The sequence below is a fragment of the Cydia fagiglandana genome, chromosome 1 (genome assembly GCF_963556715.1).
Source record: "Cydia fagiglandana chromosome 1, ilCydFagi1.1, whole genome shotgun sequence".
Classification (NCBI taxonomy): Eukaryota; Metazoa; Arthropoda; class Insecta; order Lepidoptera; family Tortricidae; genus Cydia; species Cydia fagiglandana.
Window position 1 is genome coordinate 15,699,255 of NC_085932.1, and position 26,345 is coordinate 15,725,599.

The window sequence follows — 26,345 nt, forward strand, 5'->3', positions numbered from 1 at the left end:
AAAAAATCGCAGCGATTTTAAAATTGTGATTTGTCACATTTTTCTGCGATTGCTCGCGACGCGATTGTCGCATAGTGAATTGCAGCATGCGGAGTTGTATGGCCCGGCGCGCACTGCGATAATAATATCGCACCCTGACCTCAGTCCGCATTTCGCTCTCCAAGCGTCAACATGTTGGAACCAGGGCTATAACCGCGAAAATCGGAGTTCGCAAATTGCGGGGATTTTTCTCTGTCACTCTAATTACGCCTTCATTAGAGTAAAAGAGAAAGATCCCCGCAATTTGCGAATTTCGGTTTTCGCGGTAGCCGCTCTGCATCTCCAATGGAGTCACAAGATGAGACGCTAGATGTTGACCGTTTAATTATGGAAATGCTCCAAGTCATACAGCGATTGCATATTGAAGACGTTTCATGTCAGGACAAGCGACTGGTACGAAATCCATGTCGAGAATGAACAAATCGTCGACTTTTTCATCGCAGTGCGCGCAGTGAATTTTTGTGCGATATATTACAGCGCGATTCTAAAATCGTGTCGCAAAAATTAAAATCGCAGTGCGCGCTTGGCCTAAAACTTCTGAAAAATATCTATAAAATCATGTTGGAACGTAAACATGTTTGTCTTTGACTGTACTTTAAATAGTGGTAGATAATTATTATGTGAGCTGACTTTGAGTGCACGTAATGGTAACATTCCATTTCGAACCGCAGTACTGAACGCGTCGCTGTCATTGTCAATTTCCACAGTAGAATGAACAGTAGTGCAGCTGTCGTTGGAAATGGACTGTCACCTTAAACGTTTATTTATTTCCTTAAGGCCCCAGTACACAATGGGCCATTGCCGGCCACTCCAAGGGACGCAGCCATGCGGTAGAATGAGATAGCAATATCACTTGCTCCCTCTAACGCATAAATGCGTCCCTTGGAATGGCCGGCGATGGCCCATTGTGTACTGGGGCCTTTAGATACCTTACTTGTGCACAGAATATAAAAATATTGTCTAAAGCCCGCTCCAGACTATGCGCGTGAATCGCGGGCGAAGCCGCGAATGCGAGTGTGGAGTCGATGTCGCTGTCTGCGAACATCGACGCCACACTTGCGTTCGCGGCTTCGCGCCGCGATTCGCGCACGAGTGTGGAGGGGGCTTTATATCAAAACTATAATTCCTAGATTACTTGAATTTCCCGCCAAACATTTAGGTAAAATTTCAGTAGCCAGACTCTACTACTCTTTGCTTTAGTCAAACCAATTTGTCAGTCAGTAAGAACCAGGAAAACTGTACTCATCCTTTTCTTTTGGGTGCAAGTACTAGTGTAAGTCAAAGATAGTATGATTCTCTCTGTCTATGATTGAAATGAGACAGTCCTTTGACAAAGTATAGGGTCCTATAATAAATCTGGTGTGTGGGTCATTTTGATCATATCTGCCAATTTCTCTCCAATCATAATACAAGGCGCATTAGTGTTACCACTAGTGATGGCCGGCATAACACTAGCGTCACCTATTCTTAGCCTATGAACACCTCGCACCCTCAACTCAGCATCTACTACGCTATGGCCCTCAATACCCATCGCACAAGTTCCGACTGGATGCCATACGGTTGTAGCTGTGTTCAGAATGTGACATTTCCAGTACTCTAAAGTGTTGAATTTTATATTCTGACATTGAGGAACTCTCAGGTTAACAACCGTAGAATTGAGACTCTTTAAATAATGGCTTTCAGTGATTTTGATATAATCCATTACACTTTTTGCATGTTTTTCTAGATCTATGTCGTTGGAATAGTAGCCTGTAAATATTTTTGGAGCCGCTTCAGGATTGTTGCTCCTTAACTCTACGCGTCCCCTGGATTGTGGATGCAGCAATGTTATCAACGTAAAAAGAGTTTCTTGTTTTTGACCAATCTCTGCCACAGCTGTGCAAATTCTGTCATCGAGGTCTATCACGTAGGAACAAATCATAGTCGAAATTAAAGTTGCAGCTGGGAGTGGAAATACAAACGTTTGATAATCTGGGATACTCGGGATACTAGTGTTCTCGGATAGCGTTTCGAAGCCCATTATAGTAGGAGTAGGAAATCGGTGTAGATTCGCAAACAGTTTAAAGTTATGATATGCAGATTCCATGCCTTTTTCACCTGTCAGTATTACTATTGTTGCAGCATGGTCTTGCAAGTTCCTGCCTACTAATGGCAAATCAACCAACATGCGAATACCCTTTTCACGCAAATGTTGTCTGGGACCAATTCCTGATAACATCAACAATTTGGGGGTGTTAATAGCACCGGCAGATAAAATGATTTCCTTTCTAGCATAGGTGTAGATGATTTCTTTACTGGGTAATTTAATCTCCACACCACTTGCTGTTTTATTTTCACTGAAAAGTACCTTAGTGCATAAGGAGTTCTTGAGAACGAATAAATTTTCCAAGTGTTTGGCACGTCGGAGAAAAACGTTAGCAGTACTTTGTCGAATTTTGTCCCACATTGTGTATTGAGGGAAAGAATACCCCAGCTGATTTTCTTGATTCGTATCAAGGTGAAAGTCATAACTCTTAAATGCTGAGAGAAATTTCTTAGTATACTGGTCCCAGGGAATCCATGTGACTCCCATAGGGCCTTCTGTGTTATGCAGCTTTGGGGCCGCGATTTTTGGATTTTTAAATGCTTCGCTCTTTTTAAAATAGTCTGTAACATTACGATAGTCCCACCCTTCAGCACCCAATTGACTCCACCATTCATAATCCAGCGGATTCCCTCGCACGTAATACATGTAGTTAGCGCTACTGGAACCCCCGAGCATTTTTCCTTGGGTGAAGCGGATGTTTTTCGTCCTATGAGCCTGGCTGGAGTATCCGTCGTCTTCAGTGTAGTAGTTCCAGTCAAATTCTGTGTTAGCCACGAACGGAGTGAGGCTGGGAAGCTGTAATAAGGCAAAAGGTTTTTATTATTCATGTTGCTGCACATTTACCGTCAGTGGACAAGTCTCTACGTCAAAATCTCGAAAAACATAGTTAATATACTTACAGGGTGTTCGGTCCATCGTTTGCCAAATTAAAATAGCGGATAAGTGGGGTAGTTTTCTATCTTTAAAAAAAAATCATTTCATGGGCTTTTTTTTATTGCTTTATTTGTTGTTTTTTTAAATCTTCAGGGCCTACTCGTTTAAACTTAAATAAAAAAAAAAGTAAGTGGTAGAGAGATGCAACGTTTATTTCGTCGTAATGTCTAACGTTAAACGGTTTTATCAAAGTCAAAATTACTGACATTTAACCTCTAGTTTTTTTTTTATTTACCCTCAAATGTTTTACATGTAAAAATTTAACCCAAGGCCAAGTTAGATTTTCAATAAAAAAATAAATAAAAACAGACCATCGATATTAAACTTTCGTGAGACATATTTTAAATTGTTTATACGACAACGGTTTCACTCACTTGAATTTTTAGTCGCTATTGGCGACATGTTTCGGGCCCGTCGGGGGTCCTTCCTCAGGCTCGAGTGCTCGCGGCGGCTGCAACTCGTGCACTGATCGCGCCGCTCGCCTCGTCGCTCGTTGCGCGCGCGCTGACAGAGCGGGGGCGGGGGGCGCGGTGCACTCCGCAGCCGGAGTTGTCAGGTCAAGGTCTGGTAGGGCGGCTGCATCGACTCTGGCATCAAGCACACTGCACTCACTATGTCCACGCGATCGTCACAACGCACATCCCGCCTAATACCAGGAATTATAGGCTTCCATGCAGGTGGCAACATCCAGCCTCCGTCTCGATTGAAATTAGGTCGGCGTCCAATTTCAATCGCCTCGCGAATCTTACGCGGCACAAAACATTTCTCCCGTACTTGTAATCTCGCTCTATCGAATCGAATGAAATGGGACGCGCCTGTATCGTACGCGTGCTCTGCCACCCCGAACCCCCGAAACATGTCGCCAATAGCGACTAAAAATTCAAGTGAGTGAAACCGTTGTCGTATAAACAATTTAAAAACAGACCACGTTCTTGAAATTACTTTACAAAATTCTGTGTTCTGTCCTCTTTCTAAAGCCCCCTCCACACTCGTGCGCGAATCGCGGCGCGAAGCCGCGAACGCAAGTGTGGCGTCGATGTTCGCAGACAGCGACATCGACTCCACACTCGCATTCGCGGCTTCGCCCGCGATTCACGCGCATAGTCTGGAGCGGGCTTAATGATGTACAATAATCCCAAAAAACCTTTCATGAACTTCATTTTTAGGGTTCCGTACCCAAAGGGTAAAACGGGACCCTATTACTAAGACTTCGCTGTCCGTCCGTCCGTCCGTCGGTCTGTAGCGCCCTCCAGACTATGCGCGTGAATCGCGGGCGAAGCCGCGAACGCAAGTGTGGCGTCGATTTCGCAGATTGTTCACGCCTTCGCGCCTTGTTCTCCGTTTTTTGTCGGTATTTCGGCCCGCGTCAAAGGAGACGCGAAGCGCGAACTTGTAAGACTCCACATTACACAATATTTTAGCTCCTCTGTGGCAAGATAAATATGAATTAAATTATGATTATATTATATTAAGCAGCTATATTTTACGGTTTCACAAGAAAACAAAATGGAAAAACAGCTAAATCACGTATGATGCCATAGATAACTAACAGTTAAACTCGATCAGCTGATGCTTTTCCGCCATCTTGCCGCAAACCAAACTGCGAAATCGCCGTGAAGTGTGCGAGTGTGGAGTCATACGTCAACTTCGTGATATGTTCGCTCCGCGACGTCGCGGCGCGATTCACGCACATAGTCTGGAGGGGGCTTGTCACCAGGCTGTATCTTACGAACCGTGATAGCTAGACAGTTGAAATGTTCACAGATGATGTATTTCTGTTGCCCCTATAACAACAAATACTAAAAACCGGGCAAGTGCGAGTCGGACTCGCGCACGAAGGGTTCCGTACCATAATGCAAAAAAAAAAAACAAAAAAAAAGCAAAAACAAAAACGGTCACCCATCCAAGTACTGACCACGCCCGACGTTGCTTAACTTTGGTCAAAAATCACGTTTGTTGTATGGGAGCCCCATTTAAATCTTTATTTTATTCTGTTTTTACTATTTGTTGTTATAGCGGCAACAGAAATACATCATCTGTGAAAATTTCAACTGTCTAGCTATCACGGTTCGTGAGATACAGCCTGGTGACAGACGGACGGACGGACGGACGGACAGCGAAGTCTTAGTAATAGGGTCCCGTTTTACCCTTTGGGTACGGAACCCTAAAAACAGAATAAAATAAAGATTTAAATGGGGCTCCCATACAACAAACCTGATTTTTGACCAAAGTTAAGCAACGTCGGGAGTGGTCAGTATACTTGGATGGGTGACCGTTTTTTTTTTGTATTATGGTACGGAACCCTTCGTGCGCGAGTCCGACTCACACTTACCCGGTTTTATTCCCGATGTTTTGTAAACGGACGCAACAGGCAAAAAATATCGATTCCTAAACATTGACGCTGTAATCCCCTTTGCCTATCCACACGCGGGTTTTTTTACTTTTTTTCAGCGATGAGGTGTGTTGGTTGTGAAGGTTTGGAACTAAGCCTAAGCCCACACCACGATTTTAGTTTTTGCGACACGATTTTAGAATCGCGCTGTAAAGCCCCCTCCAGACTATGCACGTGAATCGCGGGCGAAGCCGCGAACGCAAGTGTGGCGTCGATTTCGCAGATTGTTCACGCCTTCGCGCCTTGTTCTCCGTTTTCTGTCGGTATTTCGGCCCGCGTCAAAGGAGACGCGAAGCGCGAACTTGCAAGACTCCACATTACACAATATTTTGGCTCCTTTGTGGCAAGATAAATATGAATTATATTATGATTATATTATATTAAGCAGCTATATTTTACGGTTTTACAATAAAACAAAATGGAGAAACAGCTAAATCACGTATGATACCATAGATAACTAACAGTTAAACTCGATCAGCTGATGCTTTTCCGCCATATTGCCGCAAACCAAACTGCGAAATCGCCGTGAAGTGTGCGAGTGTGGAGTCTTACGTCAACTTCGCGATATGTTCGCTCCGCGACGTCGCGCCGCGATTCACGCACATAGTCTGGAGGGGGCTTAATATATCGCAGAAAATTCACTGCGCGCACTGCGACGAAAAAGTCGACGATTTGTTCGTTCTCAACATGGATTTCGTACCAGTCGTTTGTCATGAAACGTTGTCTTTAATATGCGATCGCTGTGTGACTTTGAGTATTTATACCACAAAGGTGATCTCCTATTTCCATAATTAAATGGTCAACATATAGCATCTTCAGCAGCAGGTTCCGACCTGTTGATGCTTGGAGAGCGAAATGCCGACTGAGGTCCGGGTGCATAGAAGGTAGGATCGCATAGAAGTGGTATACGCGTGCCTCCGTGAGGGACAAAACATACGCAAACGCGACACTGTGATTGGTCGAATTCATTTGTTGCCCACCATTCTCCATACTAATAAAAAGGTGGGGAACAAACAAAAAGTGAGACTGTAACAAGGATAAGCAATAATACCGCTTTCTCTGCTACTCCTACTGAAAGATACATAAGACTACCTCGTTCTGTCAGTTACCCCCACCACTCATGCCAGATCCAGGTATATCCTAGATTCATGTCCGGGTGCGATTTTTTTATCGCAGTGCGCGCGGGGCCATACAACTCCGTATGCTGCAATTCACTTTGCGACAATCGCGTCGCGAGCAGGCGCGGAAAGATGTGACAAATCACAATTTTAAAATCGCTGCGATTTTTTTGTCGCATATGCGCGCACTGCCATATAAACTCATACGTTACATTTCTACGACTAAATTATCGCGCGACAAAAAGTCGTGGTGCGCGCTTAGCCTAAAGGAACTTATCTCTCGTAAGTTGAAGGCGCTATCTCCCTCTTACATAGCACAAAAGCTGTTAAGCCCCCTCCAGACTATGTGCGTGAATCGCGGCGCGACGTCGCGGAGCGAACATATCGCGAAGTTGACGAATGACTCCACACTCGCACACTTCACGGCGATTTCGCAGTTTGGTTTGCGGCAATATGGCGGAAAAGCATCAGCTAATCGAGTTTAACTGTTAGTTATCTATGGCATCATACGTAATTTAGCTGTTTTTCCATTTTGTTTTATTGTAAAACCGTAAAATATAGCTACTTAATATAATATAATCATAAAGCCCGCTCCAGACTATGCGCGTGAATCGCGGGCGAAGCCGCGAACGCGGGTGTGGAGTCGATTTCGCTGTCTGCGAACATCGACGCCACACTTGCGTTCGCGGCTTCGCGGCGCGATTCGCGCACGAGTGTGGAGGGGGCTTAATATCATTCATTTATCTTGCCACAGAGGAGCCAAAATATTGTGTAATGTGGAGTCTTGCAAGTTCGCGCTTCGCGTCTTCTTTAGCCCCCTCCACACTCGTGCGCGAATCGCGGCGCGAAGCCGCGAACGCAAGTGTGGCGTCGATGTTCGCAGACAGCGACATCGACTCCACACTCGCATTCGCGGCTTCGCCCGCGATTCACGCGCATAGTCTGGAGCGGGCTTTTGACGCGGGCCGAAATACCTACAAAAACCGGAGAACAAGGCCTGAAGGCGTGAACAATCTGCGAAACCGACGCCACACTCGCATTCGCGGCTTCGCCCGCGATTCACGCACATAGTCTGGAGGAGGCTTTAGGTTCCGACGTCGCGTCGCGTCCATAGAATTTGTGTTTAGCCCCCTCCACACTCGTGCGCGAATCGCGCCGCGAAGCCGCGAACGCAAGTGTGGCGTCGATGTTCGCAGACAGCGAAATCGACTCCACACCCGCGTTCGCGGCTTCGCCCGCGATTCACGCGCATAGTCTGGAGCGGGCTTTTGGTTTTGTCTATAGCCTCCTCCACACTCGTGCGCGAATCGCGGCGCGAAGCCGCGAACGCGAGTGTGGCGTCGATTTTCGCGGACAGCGTGCGTTTTACCCTTCGGGTACGGAACCCTAAAAATGAAGTTCATGAAAGGTATTTTTTTTGGATTATTGTACATCATTAGAAAGAAGATAAAACACAGAATTGTGTAAAGTAATTTCAAGAACGTGGTCTCTTTCTGTTTTTATTTAAATTTAAAATCAAAATTGACCTTGTTGTACATTTTTACATGTTGTAAAACATTTGAGGGTTAATAAAAAAAACTTGAGGTCAAATATCAGTAAATTTGACTTTGATAAAACCGTTTAACGTTAAGCCCGCTCCACACTCGTGCGCGAATCGCGGCACGAAGCCGCGAACGCGAGTCTGGAGTCGATTTCGCATATCAGCGAACTAGACTCCACACTCGCGTTCGCGGCTTCGCCCGCGATTCACGCGCATAGTCTGGAGGGGGCTTTAGACATCACGACGCAATAAACGTTGCATCTCCCTACCACTTACTTTTTTTTTAATTTAAGTTTAATTTAAACGAGTCGGCCCTAAAGATTTCTAAAAAACAACAAAATCAAATCAAATCATCTCATTTATTCGTGATAAAAAAAATACACGTGAGCCAAAAAAATTTTAAAGGGCGTGAAAAGATAGAAAACTACCCCACTTATCCGCCATTTTAATTTGGCAAACGATGAACCAAACACCCTGTACGTATATATATATATATATATATGTATATATGTATGTATATATAATATATGTATTAGTCGATTTATGAACCCTAGCCCATTAAAAGTTGTGGATAAGGTATAATATCTGGGGCACGTCCTCACGAGCTACCTAAGGAGCCCACAGATTACCAATTCGCCGGACGATATCAGCCTGTCAGTTGTTCGGATATCTGTGGGCCTGTTAAGGGATAACTTGAACGTAGAAAGGGAGCGCAGGGCATTGGCGGTTTGAAGTAACATGATTACCCGACCCGCAGGTTTGCTCGTTGTTCACGTGATGTAAAAAATCACGTTCCTTAAATCTTACTTACAATCCTTGTACACGAGCTGCCTGTGGGTGGGTCCGGTACACGAAACGAGCCTACAACGCCTTGCGCGTGCAGCACGTACCTACAGCACAAAATCCTTTTAGAATGCTGATGGGACTGCCTAGCAGGTGCTCTGCATCGGGTATGTTTGTGGCTCACACGGATAGTTTCCCATACTATTAAGTAGGTAGGTACGTATGTTGTATGTTATTACGAAAAAACATACCTACTGTTGGGACTACATCTCGCACGATCTAGTAATGAGACTTCATTACTAACGGATCCCGCAGACCCCGCACTCACCACGATGAAGTGGAACTGCTCACGAACTTCTAGGCTAGAGTACGAGCTACAAGTATTACCTCAAGAGGCGGGTCGCTTCTACCTCGATGACCAGTACCAGCCATTCAAGCAACTCGGCTAGTCCGGCTGACCACAGCCGCCGACTCCGCACTCATCACGATTCGGAACTGTTCACCGACTGCTAATAGCCTAAGCAAATTAGAAAAATCTGCGGAAATAATTCGTGTAGTTTTGAAAATTGGTGCAGGTATACCTTGTGGTGTCCAGATAAACATACTAAAAGTCCTCGAGGGTAGGGGGTGTGCTGGGGGTGTAGAGGGGGGTTGAAGGTACTTTTTTTCATATTTTTGCTCATATCTCGAATATCTGTACGAATAGCATTATAATTACTTAAGACAAAAGTTTTAACATAAAATTTACTACTTACAAATTTGGTTATGTTTATTTTTACTCTGCGATCAATACTTTAGGGGCTACAGGCTGTTAAAGTTAAATAAGTAATAAAAAATAGACGGTTTAAGAAAACGTCGTTTTTTTGTAATTGTTCATCACAAATAAAAAAATTAGCTTAGAGTAAGCAAGCTAAGCAACCTGCTGATAAAATATAAAAAAATAAGCCATATTCATGTCGGGCCATGCTCAGTGTAGGGTTCCGTAGTTACCCGTCTGTCAAAATAGACTATTTGCCATAACTCAAAAACAGCTGTACCGATTAGGTTCGCTATATTTTTACTTGAAAGTATTTACTAAGTTATATTTTCACGATTTTTTTCATATTTTTTGGACCCATGGTTCAAAAGTTAGGGGAACTAAGGGGTAAATCACAACTTTTTTTCTTTCAGATCGATTATTTCCGAAAATATTAAGTTGATCAAAAAATGGTTCTTGAAGACCCTTATTCGTTTTAAAAGACCTATCCAACGACACCCCACACTATAGGGTGGAAGCGAAAAAAAATTTCATCCCCACTTTAATGTAGGGCAACCACCATAAAAAATTTTTTTTTAGTTTTCATGTTTAAATTTGACACGAATATATAAATCAGTTACGCTGACAAAGTTGTAAAATATAAATTAGAAAAAATATTTTTTTAGGGTGGCTGCCGTACATTAAAAAAGGGATGAAATTTTTTTTCGCTTCCACCCTATAGTGTGGGTGTCGTTGGATAGGTCTTTTAAAACGAATACGGGTCTTTGAGAACCATTTTTTGATCTGCTTAATATTTTCGGGAATAATCGATCTGAAAGAAAAAAAGTTGTGTTTTCCACTTTAGTTCCCCTAACATTTGAACCATGGGTCCAAAAAATATGAAAAAAATCGTGAAAGTAAAGCTTAGTAAAGACTTTCAGAAAAAAATATAGCGAACCTAATCGATTAAGCAGTTTTTGAGTTTTTGCAAATAGTCTATTTTGACGGACGGGTAACTACGGAACCCTACACTGAGCATGACCCGACATGGTCTTGGCCGGTTTTTTTATATTTTATCAGCAGGTCATTTAGCTTGCTTATTCTCAATTAAAATTTTTATTTATGATGAACAATTATGAAAATACGACGTTTTTTTAAACCGTCTATTTTTTATCTCTTATTTAACTTTAACAGCCTGTAGCTCCTAAAGTATTGATCGCAGAGTAAAAATAAACATAACCAAATTTGTAGTAAATTTTATGTTAAAACTTTTGTCCGAAGTAATTATAATGCAATTCGTACACATTTTCGAGATATGAGCAAAAATATGAAAAAAAGTACCTTCAACCCCCCTCTACACCCCCAGCACACCCCCTACCCTCGAGGACTTTTAGTATGTTTATCTGGACACCACAAGGTATACCTGCACCAATTTTCAAAACTACACGAATTATTTCCGCAGATTTTTCTAATTTGCTTAGGCTATTAGCAGTCGGTGAACAGTTCCGAATCGTGATGAGTGCGGAGTCGGCGGCTGTGGTCAGCCGGACTAGCCGAGTTGCTTGAATGGCTGGTACTGGTCATCGAGGTAGAAGCGACCCGCCTCTTGAGGTAATACTTGTAGCTCGTACTCTAGCCTAGAAGTTCGTGAGCAGTTCCACTTCATCGTGGTGAGTGCGGGGTCTGCGGGATCCGTTAGTAATGAAGTCTCATTACTAGATCGTGCGAGATGTAGTCCCAACAGTAGGTATGTTTTTTCGTAATAACATACAACATACGTACCTACCTACTTAATAGTATGGGAAACTATCCGTGTGAGCCACAAACATACCCGATGCAGAGCACCTGCTAGGCAGTCCCATCAGCATTCTAAAAGGATTTTGTGCTGTAGGTACGTGCTGCACGCGCAAGGCGTTGTAGGCTCGTTTCGTGTACCGGACCCACCCACAGGCAGCTCGTGTACAAGGATTGTAAGTAAGATTTAAGGAACGTGATTTTTTACATCACGTGAACAACGAGCAAACCTGCGGGTCGGGTAATCATGTTACTTCAAACCGCCAATGCCCTGCGCTCCCTTTCTACGTTCAAGTTATCCCTTAACAGGCCCACAGATATCCGAACAACTGACAGGCTGATATCGTCCGGCGAATTGGTTTGGTGGTCAGTTTTTGAGTTTTTGCAAATAGTCTATTTTGACGGACGGGTAACTACGGAACCCTACACTGAGCATGACCCGACATGGTCTTGGCCGGTTTTTTTATATTTTATCAGCAGGTCATTTAGCTTGCTTATTCTCAATTAAAATTTTTATTTATGATGAACAATTATGAAAATACGACGTTTTTTTAAACCGTCTATTTTTTATCTCTTATTTAACTTTAACAGCCTGTAGCTCCTAAAGTATTGATCGCAGAGTAAAAATAAACATAACCAAATTTGTAGTAAATTTTATGTTAAAACTTTTGTCCGAAGTAATTATAATGCAATTCGTACACATTTTCGAGATATGAGCAAAAATATGAAAAAAGGTACCTTCAACCCCCCTTTACACCCCCAGCACACCCCCTACCCTCGAGGACTTTTAGTATGTTTATCTAGACACCACAAGGTATGCCTGTACCAATTTTCAAAACTACACGAATTATTTCCGCAGCTTGCCCAAATTCGGCTTAATTTGACGTGGCTATAAGGGGTTAGAGTAGGTATACCTCAGTGTTAACAGGCGGATCGCCCCCCGCCTCGATTAGCAGCACCCGAAACTCGACAACCTGGGCTAGCCGTGCAGCAATCACGGCCCCCGCCGACCCCGCACCCACCACGATGAAGTCGAACATTTCTCCATCTAAGCATAACAAGTGTGCGTATACATGTTAATTAATATAGCTCACGAATAAACTTGAGCTCGAGAAGCCATATGTCTCAATCAATATCTAAAGAATGACTTATCTCTTCTATAGCAAATTGCGAATATGTAGAATTGAGATTTTGTAGAATTCCAATTATAAAGAATTGGGAATATGTAGAATTGTGAATATGTAGGATTAAGATTCAGTAAAATTCAAATTTGGTATGTAGAATTGGGAATTTTGTAAAATTTAAAATCTGTAGAGATAGAAATATGTAGAACTGGGCCTAAACCAATATGTAAATATTCAGATAAATGTATTTAATACAAAGTAAACATTAAAATAACTAAAAGTCAAAAAATGTACTTTTGATTCGAAATTCACATTGCGTCCTCTCACACAACGTAATAGCACGTGGCGCCCGTTTCGACTGAATGCAAGTGAAGGGGGCGCCATCGGCTATCACCTAATAGCACAGCGGAGTGGTGTTTTGACTATTAGATAAACCTACATAAGTTACTTTCCACCCACCGCTACGTTTGTCCCTCCTCTCCCCTATTTCATTCCTATATTCCATTTAAAAATAAGTCTACACACAAGGCTTCTTTAACTGGAATAGGAATGAATTAGAATAAGTTTTTGAATGTTAAAAACTTATTCTTATTTTTACCCGTGTCTTAATTATATTTATCCCGCCTAACCTATCTATGCCTGATCTATACAGGGTGAAATCGGGGTCGTGTAGCAAGAAAGAAAAATAAGACTTGCCACTTAATTAGGAATACAACACTGTAGATTAGACTGCATTAATTTGTATCTTTTTCGCACATACAAAAATAAAATACAAAATAATTTCTTATTTAGAGTCATGGTCACCCTACAGACTTGACAAGACAAACATCTAGTAAAGAAAGTATTGGTAACTTACGTTAAGTAACTGATAACGCTTATCTTCGATTTAACATTCAGTGTAAAAGCAATTGAGCGTCAGGTCGGGACTACGAGGAGGCCACGCCACGAGTCCGCCGCGGCCAATCCAACGTCCCGGGAACTGTTCATCGAGATGATTGCGTACTCAGTGTTTAAAATGAGCCGGAGCACCATCATGTTGATAGTGTAAGTTATGCAAGTAATGTTCCGGCACTTTTCGCAGTAATTCAGGCATCACTTAATTGTCTCAACATATCAATGGATAACGTTGCTGGACTAAATCCCGAGCAGTGGTAGCACGACGCGCTTGGTAATAAAACATTACCATGTCAGACCCCTCAACATTTGAAAACGGATATGCCGCGGGCATTTTTCTGCTTAATTATCTTCAGAATTGCCAGAATTAATGAACTCAATGTACAGTCAGCAGCAGAAGTCGCTATACACTCCAGGTGCTCAAAGAGAGGTAAACGTTTAAACTGTCAAAAAGTTGTTGACTGTCATGGTAGTATTTACTTGTGAGCGCTCAACGTATCACAAATATGTTAACAGTCGCTATTCATTAATTTCTACACTTACAACAAGTCATTGATACCTTAGCTGTCAAAAAACCAATGGTATCTAAGCGGTCAACGTGTCAAATATATCTGAACAATATGGAAAAATAGACTTTAAAGCATACAAGTATGGTCGAATATTGAATAAAAGATAGCCATGCTAATTTCAGGTAAAGCGTTTTGACAATCATCGAAAGCAGTACAGTCTTGTCATCACATACATCTATCTCACGTTTTGCCCTTCAACCATTTGACAGGAGCCTCTCGGTCAACTTACTGCAAACTATTTCTTTTAACAGAATCGTCAAGACGAATGACACATAGCAAAAGCTAACTGAAGCCGAATTTAGAGCCAATTGTCAAGGCACGTCGTGGTCTCAGTAACAGGCGTTTGCTTTTCAAAGCAGAGACCGCGGGTTCAAATCTCAGTCGTACGCACCTAGAGATTACAGCTTTTTGTTTTTTTTTTGGATTTCATTTCTATTATTAATTAGTGTCTTCTGGTTTTATGTTAATTTCGCATTAGTTTATATAATTTTTGAAGATATTTAATGTCACATGTAGTGTATGTACGACTTTCTATCAGGACGTTGTAGATGGGAGCCCCACTTAAATCTTTATTTTATTCTGTTTTTAGTATTTCTTGTTACTTATAATAGCGTCAACAGAAATACATCATTTGTGAAAATTTGAACTGTCTAGCTATCACGGTTCCTGAGATACAGCCTGGTGACAGACGGACGGATGTCGATGGACAGACGGACGGACAGCAGAGTCTTAGTAATAGGGTCCCGTTTTACCCTTTGGGTACGGAACCCTAAAAATGCTGGTCTTTTCGAAAACTGACTAAATTAAATTAAAGGATATGAAAACAATGCATTTTATTAATTTCAGACATCATGTTTCATAGTAACATTTATTGCTTAAGACCTACACAATCGATATCTAAATAGAAGAAATAGTCTTAGTTTTATTTTTCAAAACGTTCGGGGTTCGATTCCCGAGCTGAGTACACATTTTTTTTAATGTATGAATGCAGTTTTTCGTGTTTCGTGTTACTAAAATCGATGATTCCTAAGAAGAGATCGGTGTATATCGTATAGTATCAGATTTTCCCATACTGGCCGATCTAAATGGGCCACCCTGTATTTTACTACAATAAGTGGGCTAAATAAATATATTAACATAGGTATATAATATGATCAACGGTTTGGAAGAACAGCTGCATATGACAGTTAAAATAAAAAAACCGATCATTCTAGTAGAACCTACTTATTTATTGTATAAGTTTGACACTTAACGATAAAATACTTCTTTAAGAAAGGAGGTGTCAATTCGGAGTGCTACAGTTTTTATTTTAAAGTTAAACAGATAACATGTTGATGCTTAGTTACCATTGAAATAACAACTGCTTAGCAACTGGTGGCACCCTGGCTGCTGACGTACGTGATTGGCAGTGCGTGTAGGTATTAATGACAGCAGCTTGAATTTGATTGCTTAGTTACCACTGACTTTTTAACCGTTATTGTCATTGTGATTAAATAAGGGTGTATGTGTTAAAGAAAAACTCAGAAGTTAAGGTATTTGTGACGAACTGAAAGCCTACGTGAAAATGACATCTTAGATGTCCTTATTTTTGTGACGATTGAAGTGTATATGTTTTCTTGGACACCTTGCCCGCTCAGGTATATCTGCTGCTGACTGTACAATCTTTGAATGATTTTATTTTGAAGTTTTGACTTTGTCATAACAGTGACGGTTGACATTTCTTACTCATCTAATCAGTTGTTTATTAAATAGGTTTTAACATTAATTGTAAGGTAACCATAATTTGAGTTTTTAACTGGGATACTTAAATTGTTGATTAATTAATGGATGGCTGCAATTATTTAAAAATTAACTTTATACCTAACATCACGTTAATTTACCGAGTTAAGTACAATAGGTTTGAATCACGACCCCGATTTCGCCCTGTATATGCTACTTGAATAGTTGAGCATCAAATAGAGTTCTAGATATGGTAAACTTACTGAAAACTTCTGCGTGCCGCGGGTAGGTATAGGTAGCTACAGGCACGTAGGTTCTCAGATGTAGCCAGGATACGCCTGCGAACAGTAGCTGCAGGATCCACATGACGGGCCTCATGGCTTTAACTTCCGCTATTGCCACGTACGAATCCAGCATGTTCCACCAAGCCATCTTTGTCGATTGAGCGAGCGAAACGAAGTTCTTACATTCAACCTGAAACACACCTATCAGCAAGTGGCATGCCTGTAGATTTCGGAAGTTTTGATTCATTAATTATCGAACGAGGGAGCGAAGCGAAGTTAAGTTCTTCGATTTGAAACACACCGTTGCTATATAGGGGCACGTACCGGCATTTCGATGTTTTTAAGCTGAACTAGGCGGACCACAGGCGGACACACGGAGCGGACAGTGGAGTCTTAGTAATAGAGGGTCCCGTTTTTACCCTTTGGGTGCGGAACCTGGCCATTTTTAGGGTTCCGCTGCGGAACCCTAAAAATGGCCACCATCTTGAATTTAGCCATTTTTGGTCTAATCATCATGGAAATTGATATCTGAGGTTTCGGAAGGTAGAAGTCTGAATATGAATTCGTAGGTAGTCAAAATTGTAAAAATGGCCACTATCTTGAATTTCGTAATTTTGACCCAATCATAATGAAACGGGACTTAAAGCGCGTATATATAATTAAGTTTTTAAATTTGACTTGGCAGCGATTTTGCACAAACTATGCAAGTGTTATTTTAAACGTCATAATTTCATAGAAGTTTGTCGTTTAAAACAACATTTGTACAGGCTGTGCTATCAAAATCGCTGCCGAGTTAGTTTGGTATGACTTAAGAGCCAACAGGAGTGGTCATTCCTCCATACAAACGTAGTCCTCGTTTTCCTCCGTGGTTTTTGAAGCTAGAGCAATGATTTTTTCAACACAGATTAATATTTTCAATATCTGTGTCGGACCGTTTTGCTTTTTTTGATATTTTTGTTTTTTAAGGCGCTAGAGCCCTTCAAAAATGGCCAAAATGGCCTAATTGACTATGCCGCAACGAGAGGCGTGGTATTCAAAACTGATATCAATTAGCCAAAAAAGCAAAACGGTCCGACACAGATAATTTCATAATCATTCAGATTTCCAAATTTGGTTACGATTGGTTAAGATTTGGAGGAGGAAAAAGAGGACTACGAAACCTCGATTTTTGACATTTTTACGCTGGATTTTTAGCCTCAGCTGCAGTTGTCCCTATCGCACTAATTTTAGGGGCGGGTTCAAGTTTCTAAATACGTACACAGGTAAAATATAGGTACCTACTTATGTTTTAATTCCGGGATTTCCGAATGGGTAAAGTCACCTCTGCTTCCAACCATATTTTAAACTATTACATGTGTAGGTACATGCCACCGCTATTGTACAGCAAAAAGCATATAATATAAATAACACTTCAAATGATACTTAGTAACTTTTAGTGTTGGGGAACGGCTTCCCACGATATACATATTTAAATCAGCCGAACTACTTGATTAGTTAAGACGTACCCTGTACTATACCTTATTACCATACATTGAATGGGTAATGTGTCTGCGTGAACAAAAAAATATTTAAAGTTCACATTTCTACTTCCGATTTATAATGAATTTAAGTTTACATGTATTAAAATTTAAGTGATTTTTTTTTTAAATAATAATAGTGAAACTACATCGAGCTTAAATTTTTTGCAAAATTTGTTAACGTACCAATAAAACTGTTTATTATATGACAAAGTGTGTATAATTGTTTAACCAAGGAAATCAAAATAGGAATGTAAGTACCTAAGCCTATATTTTTTTCTGAGTACATAAATTTTATTATACAAAAGGTTTAATTAATTGGATCCGAGTCTAAAATCTTCCATAAGTTATTCAATAATGTATTGTAAATAGTATTTTTGGAGATTGGTAATTGGCTTAAAAGAAAACGATGCCTGTGGCCACTTTTTACAAGCTTTTATTTAGTTTCACCTGACCGTTGTCTGTATGTCTGTCTGTCTGTAATCAAATCTTGCAAGTGAAATTTGATTAACCTCTCGCCGCCCAGAGACCTATAAAAAGATCTCCTGTTCCATTCTAATTTGAACTTTGTGTTGACAAACTCAAAATTTCATTTTGCTTGGCAAGGTTTGACGTATGGGCGGCTAGTGGTTAAATTTGATTTGATTTGATTACACCATACAATTTAAATGAATATCTCAGGAGTAATCGTACATTAAAGTTCCATTTCGAGCCATATAACTTGTATGAAATGTTAAAGACGCTATCCGACGTTAGTTCCAATTTTCACCGCCTCATGCGCTGCGATCGCTTTACCTTACCCCACCATGTACTTCGCACATAGCCAATATTCGGGTAATTACGAAATTTACGAATGTCGAAAACCGTTGGATAATTCCGAAAACGGGCTCTTATTATGATGGAATTTTGGTTCATTTTCATCAGATTTTCGGAATTGTCCGACATACGAAATTACCCGAATACACCTACATTATTTAAAATTGATCAACCTTTTTTATCAACTCTCTTATATGGGGCATTATCTATGAAAAGGGACCTTATTGTCGATGGCGCTTACGCCGCACAGCGTCGCGCGGCATTGAAATTAAATCGGAGCATCGCTAATAATGGCGTTAAGCGCCATTGACAATATATAAGGTCCCTTTTCTTAGATAACGTCACATATTTCTTACTTCGTTAAGTGTAATAAGGCCTAGTGGTATAAGAGCGTGCGAATTCCAATCCGGAGGTCACGGGTTCGAACCCCGTCTCGTACGGTCAGCCAAGAAAGTGGTAAACCACTTTCTTGGCTGACTGTACAGTCACCTGCAATGATATGTTACTCTTCGAAGGCCGCAAAAATATGTAACACACTCTTAGGGCTGTACAAATACATCTTACTATTTAATTTGTATGAAAAAATATAATAATGTATATTTTTATGTTAATAAATAAATAAATAATAATAAATAAGATCATGTTAGATATTTTTGCGGCCTTTCTTGTGTAAGTATGTAAAATATTATTGCAAGTGACTGTACCAATGAGTTTTTCGGGGTTATGTACGTAATTTTATTTGATATTTAAGAACCTGTCGCTTTTCGGTGAAGGAAAACATCGTGACTATCGTGAGGAAACCGGATTAATCCCAATAAGATCTAGTTTACCCTCTGGGTTGGAAGGTCAGATGGCAGTCGCTTTCATAGAAAGTAGTAGGTACCTACGACGAGATTAGTTGTTAAATGGACCCCAGACTCTCATGAGCCGTGACAAAGTGCGGGGATAACGCGAGGAATATGACGATGATTATAATTAACACATCACTTGCACTGCACTGCGCGTGCTATCAAAATCTGTGCAGACTTTTCTTGGTCTAGCTCTACCTTCACTTAACTTTTAAGTATTTGTGTTAATACTCTTAACTCTCAACTTAGTTCAACTGCAATTATTGCACTGAACCCAACCACTCGCGACATTGAAAAAGCTGTACCACTAACCACATTATATACATAGGTAGTAGTTAGTAGGTACCTACAAATAATTCACCAACACGAAAGTCACACTTGAGTCGTATTGTACTGTTTTTACTGACAGTTGGTGACATAACCCGGCATTTAGTCATAGAAATTAGAAACTTACATTGGATAGCAATCAACTAATCAGTATACCGGGTGTTTCCTGTAACAGGAGCAATAAATTAAACAGTAGGCTATAGGTACTCCTCAAACAGACCAACATTTGTTCAGCAACTTTTAAAAATAACTTATGTTTTGATATTTATTACACTTTAAAATTTATTCTAAGAAGCAATGTATTACAGATTTAGTGACAAGCAACTTCAAACACACTGATGTCAACGTACATTGAAAATAATATTTAATTTGTATGAAAAAGGTAAAATCTTTCATACTTTTTTTAAAGTTGTTAATCAAAAGTTATATATCGTTTGAGGAATACAATATATGGTTTAATTATTTGCTCATGTTACAGGAAACACCCGGTATAAGTAATGAAAAATTTCGTTTGACCACAATGACTCAAGATTTGCGATATCCCGAACATCAAAATCAGAATGTAGAATTTTGCTGCTGTTAATTGTTTGTAAATTTCATGAAAACTGATATTCAACACATTGTGGCTTTACCGGCTGTAAAGAAAATGTTTTTAGAATAAACACTATACTACTTTATCCTGTTTAGGTTTCATTGTTTCTTATTTCAGTCATAACATGTATACATGTATACCTACACGTATTAGGTTACTTAATTGCCTTAGTAGTACCTACCTATCTACTGATATCTAGAGATGGGCCGAATATGGACTTTGCCAAATATTCAGTTCAGCTCATACCTAACCGAATATTCGGTTGGGCTATCTCTATGGCATCATACGTAATTTAGCTGTTTTTCCATTTTGTTTTGTTGTAAAACCATATCCCATCAAAAACATAAATGTAAAAAAGGAGAGCCAAGTTCAATACAAAAATTATGCTTGGCTGTGGGGTTCGCCGCAAAAAGAATGGAGATTTAAATGAGTGCCAAGTTCTATGCAAAATCCAAATATGTATTTATAGGAACAAAATAACATTATAAACAAGTATTAAACTCTATTTCTTTGCTTTATTGGATACCTATAACAATTGCTGTTATTTAAAAAAAATGCGAGATCTTAAAGCAGGTTAGATTTGACTTGGCCAGTTTTCATTACATCAGTCATTTTATAAAGTTATTCAACATATATATTTTGTAATTCTGATAAAAACTGGCCAAGCCAAATCTAACCTACTTTAAGATCTCACATTTTTTTTAAATAACAGCAATTGTTATAGGTATCCAATAAAGCAAAGAAATAGAGTTTAATACTTGTTTATAATGTTATTTTGTTCCTATAAATACATATTTGGATTTTGCATAGAACTTGGCACTCATTTAAATCTCCATTCTTTTTGCGGCGAACCCCACAGCCAAGCATAATTTTTGTATTGAACTTGGCTCTCCTTTTTTACATTTATGTTTTTGATGGGATATCAATACTTTTTGTAAAGAAAACTAGGCAGGTATTGAGATTTAATGTTTTTTCTTGTGTTTCCGCTGCATGTTTTTTACTTCTGTTCTTTGTATTAATTATGTGGTGCCGCGCGCCGCCAACGACACACCGTTGGCCGGTTGTTTAGCGCGTATTACAGGTTTTTTGTATGGGGACCCCCCCTATTTTTTAACTTTTTTTATTTTTAGATTTTTTCCTACGCTTACATACAATTACCGAGCTGGATTCCAAATTTCATCCTTCTAGGTCATCTGGAAGTAGGTTAGGTTTAGGTACTATATGTCAGTCACAATAAAAAAGAAATTTGTATGGGAACCCCCCCTATTTATTAACTTTTTTTTGTTTTTAGATTTTTTCCTACGCTTACACACAATAACCGAGCTGGATTCCAAATTTCATCCTTCTAGGTCATCTGGAAGTAGGTTAGGTTTAGGTACTTATATGTCAGTCACAATAAAAAATGGTTTTTTTGTATGGGGACCCCCCCTATTTTATAACTTTTTTTAATTTTTAGATTTTTTCCTACGCTTTCACACAATAACTGAGCTGGATTCCAAATTTCATCCTTCTAGGTCATCTGGAAGTAGGTTAGGTTTAGGTACTTATATGTCAGTCACAATAAAAAATGGTTTTTTTGTATGGGGACCCCCCCTATTTTATAACTTTTTTTAATTTTTAGATTTTTTCCTACGTTTTCACACAATAACTGAGCTGGATTCCAAATTTCATCCTTCTAGGTCATCTGGAAGTAGGTTAGGTTTAGGTACTATAGGTATGTCAGTCAGTCTTAAAATTTACGACTTTTTGACCTTCATATCTTTATAACCGTTTGAGCTAGCTTCATGAAATTTGGGCTTCTAGATGTCCTTATGGATATAATTAAACACACGTAGTTTTATGTGTTTACGTTAAAGATGTTTTGAGTTATAGAAGGGTCAAAAGTGGCACCAAGTGGTTCGTGTAATATTACACTTGGCGCTGGCTAGCCAGTTCCTTTGCTTGAACTTGGCTTGACACGCTGCCGCGTGTCTAGATAATATCCTCCTCCTTGCCTCGTAATCCTTAGTAATGAGGGTCATGACCTCCCTTCTGGATCACAATCTCTCTCCATCTGGTTCTGTCCTTGGCGGTCTGGAGAGCCATGTGTACTGTGGCGTCAAGAGCGGTGCGGATCTGGAATGTGGAGCAATGTTATTACAGGTGACTGACTGTACATTCATTCTTGTGCATGTGCAATTTTGAATTTGTGAATGTCTGAATGAGCGAGTCTTACAAGTTCGCGCTTCGCGTCTCCTGGCGTGAACAATCTACGAAGTTCGCAACTTCGCGCCGTGATTCGCGCACGAGTGCGAAGGGCCCTTTAAGGGGCCCACTGATTAACAGTCCGCCGGACGGTATCGGCTTGTCAGTTGTTCGGAACTGTCAAAATTTTGACAGGCCGATGCCGTCCGGAGGACTGTTAATAAGCGCCACTTTAGAAAAATGTAGCGAACTCGTTAACTTTTGAAATATCCACAGAAAAGACGGCGGTTTTCCCGAACGTTTTTGACCTAAGCTGAACAAACGTGGTCAATAAGATGCTCGCACACGAGGCTACTTGCGGCGCGATTCGGGAAATGAATTAGAGATTCACTAGATATGAAGAATATTGGAGCGGCTTAATAATAGCGTAAGCACCAGCCGCCATAAGGTACCTATTGCCGTGGAACGTCACATATCTTTACTATTATATTTCGTATCTAGTGAATCTCTAATTCATTTCCCGAATCGCGCCGTCAGTTTGCGACATGACAATGACACGACAGGTCAATCATGTCACCGGCACCGAATGTGTTAATCTATTTAGCAACCAATAGCCATTGTTCTGTAGAGTCACAAAGAATAACTAAATCTAATCTACTATGTTGTTTATTTATTTATATACTTGAGTATATATTTCGGGGATCTCGGAAACGGCTTTAACGATTTCGATGTTTGCTATACTTTTGAAGTTAAGCGTGAGTCTGTCTTACAAAAAATAATACTTTATAAAATACTTATGTGATATACGCGGAACGCTTATAATACATATTGGGCGGTTTTTAAAAGTTATACTTAACATAAAATGTGACGTTCCACGGGTAAAGGTACAGTCAAGGAATTTAAATTCCGACCCATTTCGTACTTTGTCACAGTGACAATCAATATGAAAGCCGCTAGAGACCTCATACGGTTGTCACTGTGACAAAGTACGAAATGGGTCGGAATTTAAATTCCTTGACTGTACCTTATGGCAGTTGGCCCTTATGTTGCGTAATATCGCGTCAAAGTGTTAGAACTGTTTTGAACTTGAAATCTTATGCTTAAGGAAAAAACAGGAAAGGTTTAAAACATTAAAAATGATTGTATCACCTACTTTCCAGAATGGTGTTCAACACCTTATTGCTGTCCATCAGAGAGGTGGAAGTCATCCGTCCGGCTATCGCACTGATTCAAGCGGCGTTGGCCATTATTTCTGCCCTCCATCTGGGCTCTCACGACTACCCGCCACAAGCTACAGTTCACAGTAAGTAAGTACGGGGCCCGGGGGTCATTTTCATTAGCTTTCGTTGTTGGATTATAAGTAAGTGTATAATTCTTTGTAGGTAACATTAACTGCAGTGTTAAAGAGTAGGTGGTCCTTCCCACAAACCACAAACATGAAATCATGATCTGAATTGCGAGCTAACGTATAGAAATCAAGGAATGACACATGAGAGTGGTGTAATCAACGGGATAAAATAAATCCTATTCGTCACTGGGGACTAAAAAATCGTCTCTTAAGGCGTATCCAGATTAGTCAATTTTTCGCCAATCTGATTCAATTACTTGAGAGGGTTTACTTGTGCTTGAGAGGAGGCCTGTGCCCAGCAGTGGGACGTATATAGGCTAAATTATTATTATTTTTTCTGATTCAATTGCCCGATCGAATCAGGAGGTGCGGACGCGAATACCAATTTGGCTCGCCGAATTCAACCGCCGATAATGATCGATATTACCGATAAAATGAGGTGCGGACGCAAGAATACCAATTTGTGAGGCCAGTATTTTCGTTCTGGGGCATTTTTTCAATTTAGAGGGCTCTAATATCACCATAAATCTAAATTGGAGATTGACGTTAATTTCATTTCTGATCAAATCGACCGATTTGATCAGTCCCGTCTGGATACCACTTTAGACTAAAGTTAATAATTATAATTGTTTCAGATGGTGACATGTTTGACTTCATCATAGTGGGTGCGGGATCAGCGGGTTGCGTGGTGGCGAACCGGCTCACTGAGGTCGCGCACTGGACCGTACTGCTGATAGAGGCTGGAGACGACCCACCGGTTGAGGCTACAGTCAGTTCTTACTATTCAATTAAACACAATATCGCTTACTTCGTTACTTTTCTGTGCGTGTTCCTTGTTTACAAAGGAACCCAAAAAAATTGACACTACATTTATGAATTGTTTTTTTTTTCAGATACCCGGCTTCTTTCCCTTCGTTGACTACTCCATGTCAGATTGGAACTACTACACGCAGAATGATGGCTATTCCTGCCAGGCTCACAGGACTAAAAACATCCATCTTACACGAGGAAAAATGCTCGGCGGATCAAGTGGCGCCAACTACATGTATTACGTCAGAGGAAATAAAGCGGACTACGACTCTTGGGCTCTCCACAACCCGGGCTGGGACTGGGATAACGTCACGTACTATTTTATGAAAAGCGAAAGACTTAACGATCTCCAAATAATGACTAGTGAAACCGCATCTCTACATCGCACCGATGGTTACCTGGGCATAACTCGTCCAATATGGGAGGAAAGATCCAGAAAATACTTTGAAGCGTTCAGGGAAAATGGACATGATATTCGGATAGATACTAATGGTTTCCAGCAATTGGGATATTCGCCAGCACAGTATACTATCGACGAGGGTATCCGACAAAGCACGGCAGTAGCCTTTTTAAGGCCTATCAAAAACAGACCCAACTTGTACGTTCTGAGGAACACGTTCGCCAGGAAAATACTTTTTAATAAAAGTAAAAGAGCTATAGGCGTTGAAGTTAAATTGCAGAATAAAAAGATAATTAAGCTTAAGGCGTCGAAAGAAGTAATTTTATCAGCTGGAGCCATTAACTCTCCTCAGTTGCTGATGGTGTCAGGTGTTGGACCAAAACATCACTTAGCACTGAAAGGCATAAATATTATATTAGACTCTCCTAATGTAGGTCAAAATTTGCAGGATCATGCTTCAATACTTGTAGTTCTGACAGGTAAAAAAGGCTTGAAAACTGTGGTTCAAAATGTAGAGGTCTTAACAAACTTAAATAAATTTCCGACGCCTGCAATAATTGGCCATGTGGCTTTAAATAAATCTCAGTTATTCCCAGATTATCAGACGACCGTGTTTCCATTTCCAGCTGCTACTGTAATGTCAACACTAATATGCTCCGTCGTCTTTGGATTAACCAACGACATTTGTACATCTATAGCGCTTGCGGGTCAAACACAAGAGACTTTGTTTTCAATAGTGAATATGCTGCATCCTGAATCCAGGGGTAATATTACACTGAAGAGCAACAACCCCGAAGAATATCCTCAAATCAACTTGGGCTACTACTCTAATGAAAGAGATTTAGATAAACACGCTCGCTACATGGAAGATTATGTGAGCGTCATCAACACGACATATTTTCATTCAGTCGGCTCTGAGATTGTAAAATTGAATATCACAAATTGTAGAAACTTGGTTTTTAGTAGCCATGAATACTGGAAATGTTATGTTTTGAATATAGCTTCTTCACAGTGGCACCCTGTTGGCACGTGTGCCATGGGTCCCGACGGGGTGTTGGACGAACGACTCAGAGTGAGAGGGCTAGTTGCCTTGAGAGTAATAGATGCGAGTGTAATGCCCACCATCACCAGCGGGAATACAAATGCACCAACAATCATGATTGCAGAAAAGGCTAGCGATATTATAAAAAGCGAATATGGAATAAGTGATCACTGATAAATTCCGGGAAATGAGGGATGGTACCGACCAAGTATTTATTAGCAGGTAAAGCCTGACCAGGAATTATGATCATTATGATTGGCAATTCAAGAGGGCGCTATAATAGCGCAGAATAATAATTATTCTCATTTATATGACAACAGTTCAGTATAGTCTGAACAATGTGGATTGGCAACTCGTTATTTTGACTTACATACTTTAAGCCCCCATTCGCACGACAGCTATTTCAACGCGCGTTAACCGTGGAGCGCCCTACTGTCACACGTGTGCTGG

The 26,345-nt window shown here is 40.4% G+C and overlaps 2 protein-coding genes across 2 annotated transcripts; one reads left to right on the plus strand and one right to left on the minus strand.

Moving 5' to 3' along the window:
• Positions 1-1,384: 1,384 nt before the first annotated feature.
• Positions 1,385-16,159, minus strand: LOC134669939 (ecdysone oxidase-like). Its single transcript, XM_063527563.1, has 3 exons — positions 15,991-16,159; positions 12,336-12,469; positions 1,385-2,920 (listed from the first exon to the last, which is right to left on the minus strand). The coding sequence occupies exons 1-3, from the start codon at positions 16,157-16,159 to the stop codon at positions 1,385-1,387; spliced, it is 1,839 nt and encodes a 612-aa protein (XP_063383633.1).
• Positions 16,160-24,262: 8,103 nt separating this feature from the next.
• On the plus strand, positions 24,263-26,095 carry LOC134670892 (ecdysone oxidase-like). Its single transcript, XM_063528711.1, has 2 exons — positions 24,263-24,412; positions 24,537-26,095. Exons 1-2 carry the CDS (start codon positions 24,287-24,289, stop codon positions 26,067-26,069), a joined length of 1,659 nt encoding a protein of 552 aa, XP_063384781.1. The 5' UTR covers positions 24,263-24,286; the 3' UTR covers positions 26,070-26,095.
• The last annotated feature ends 250 nt before the right edge of the window (positions 26,096-26,345 follow it).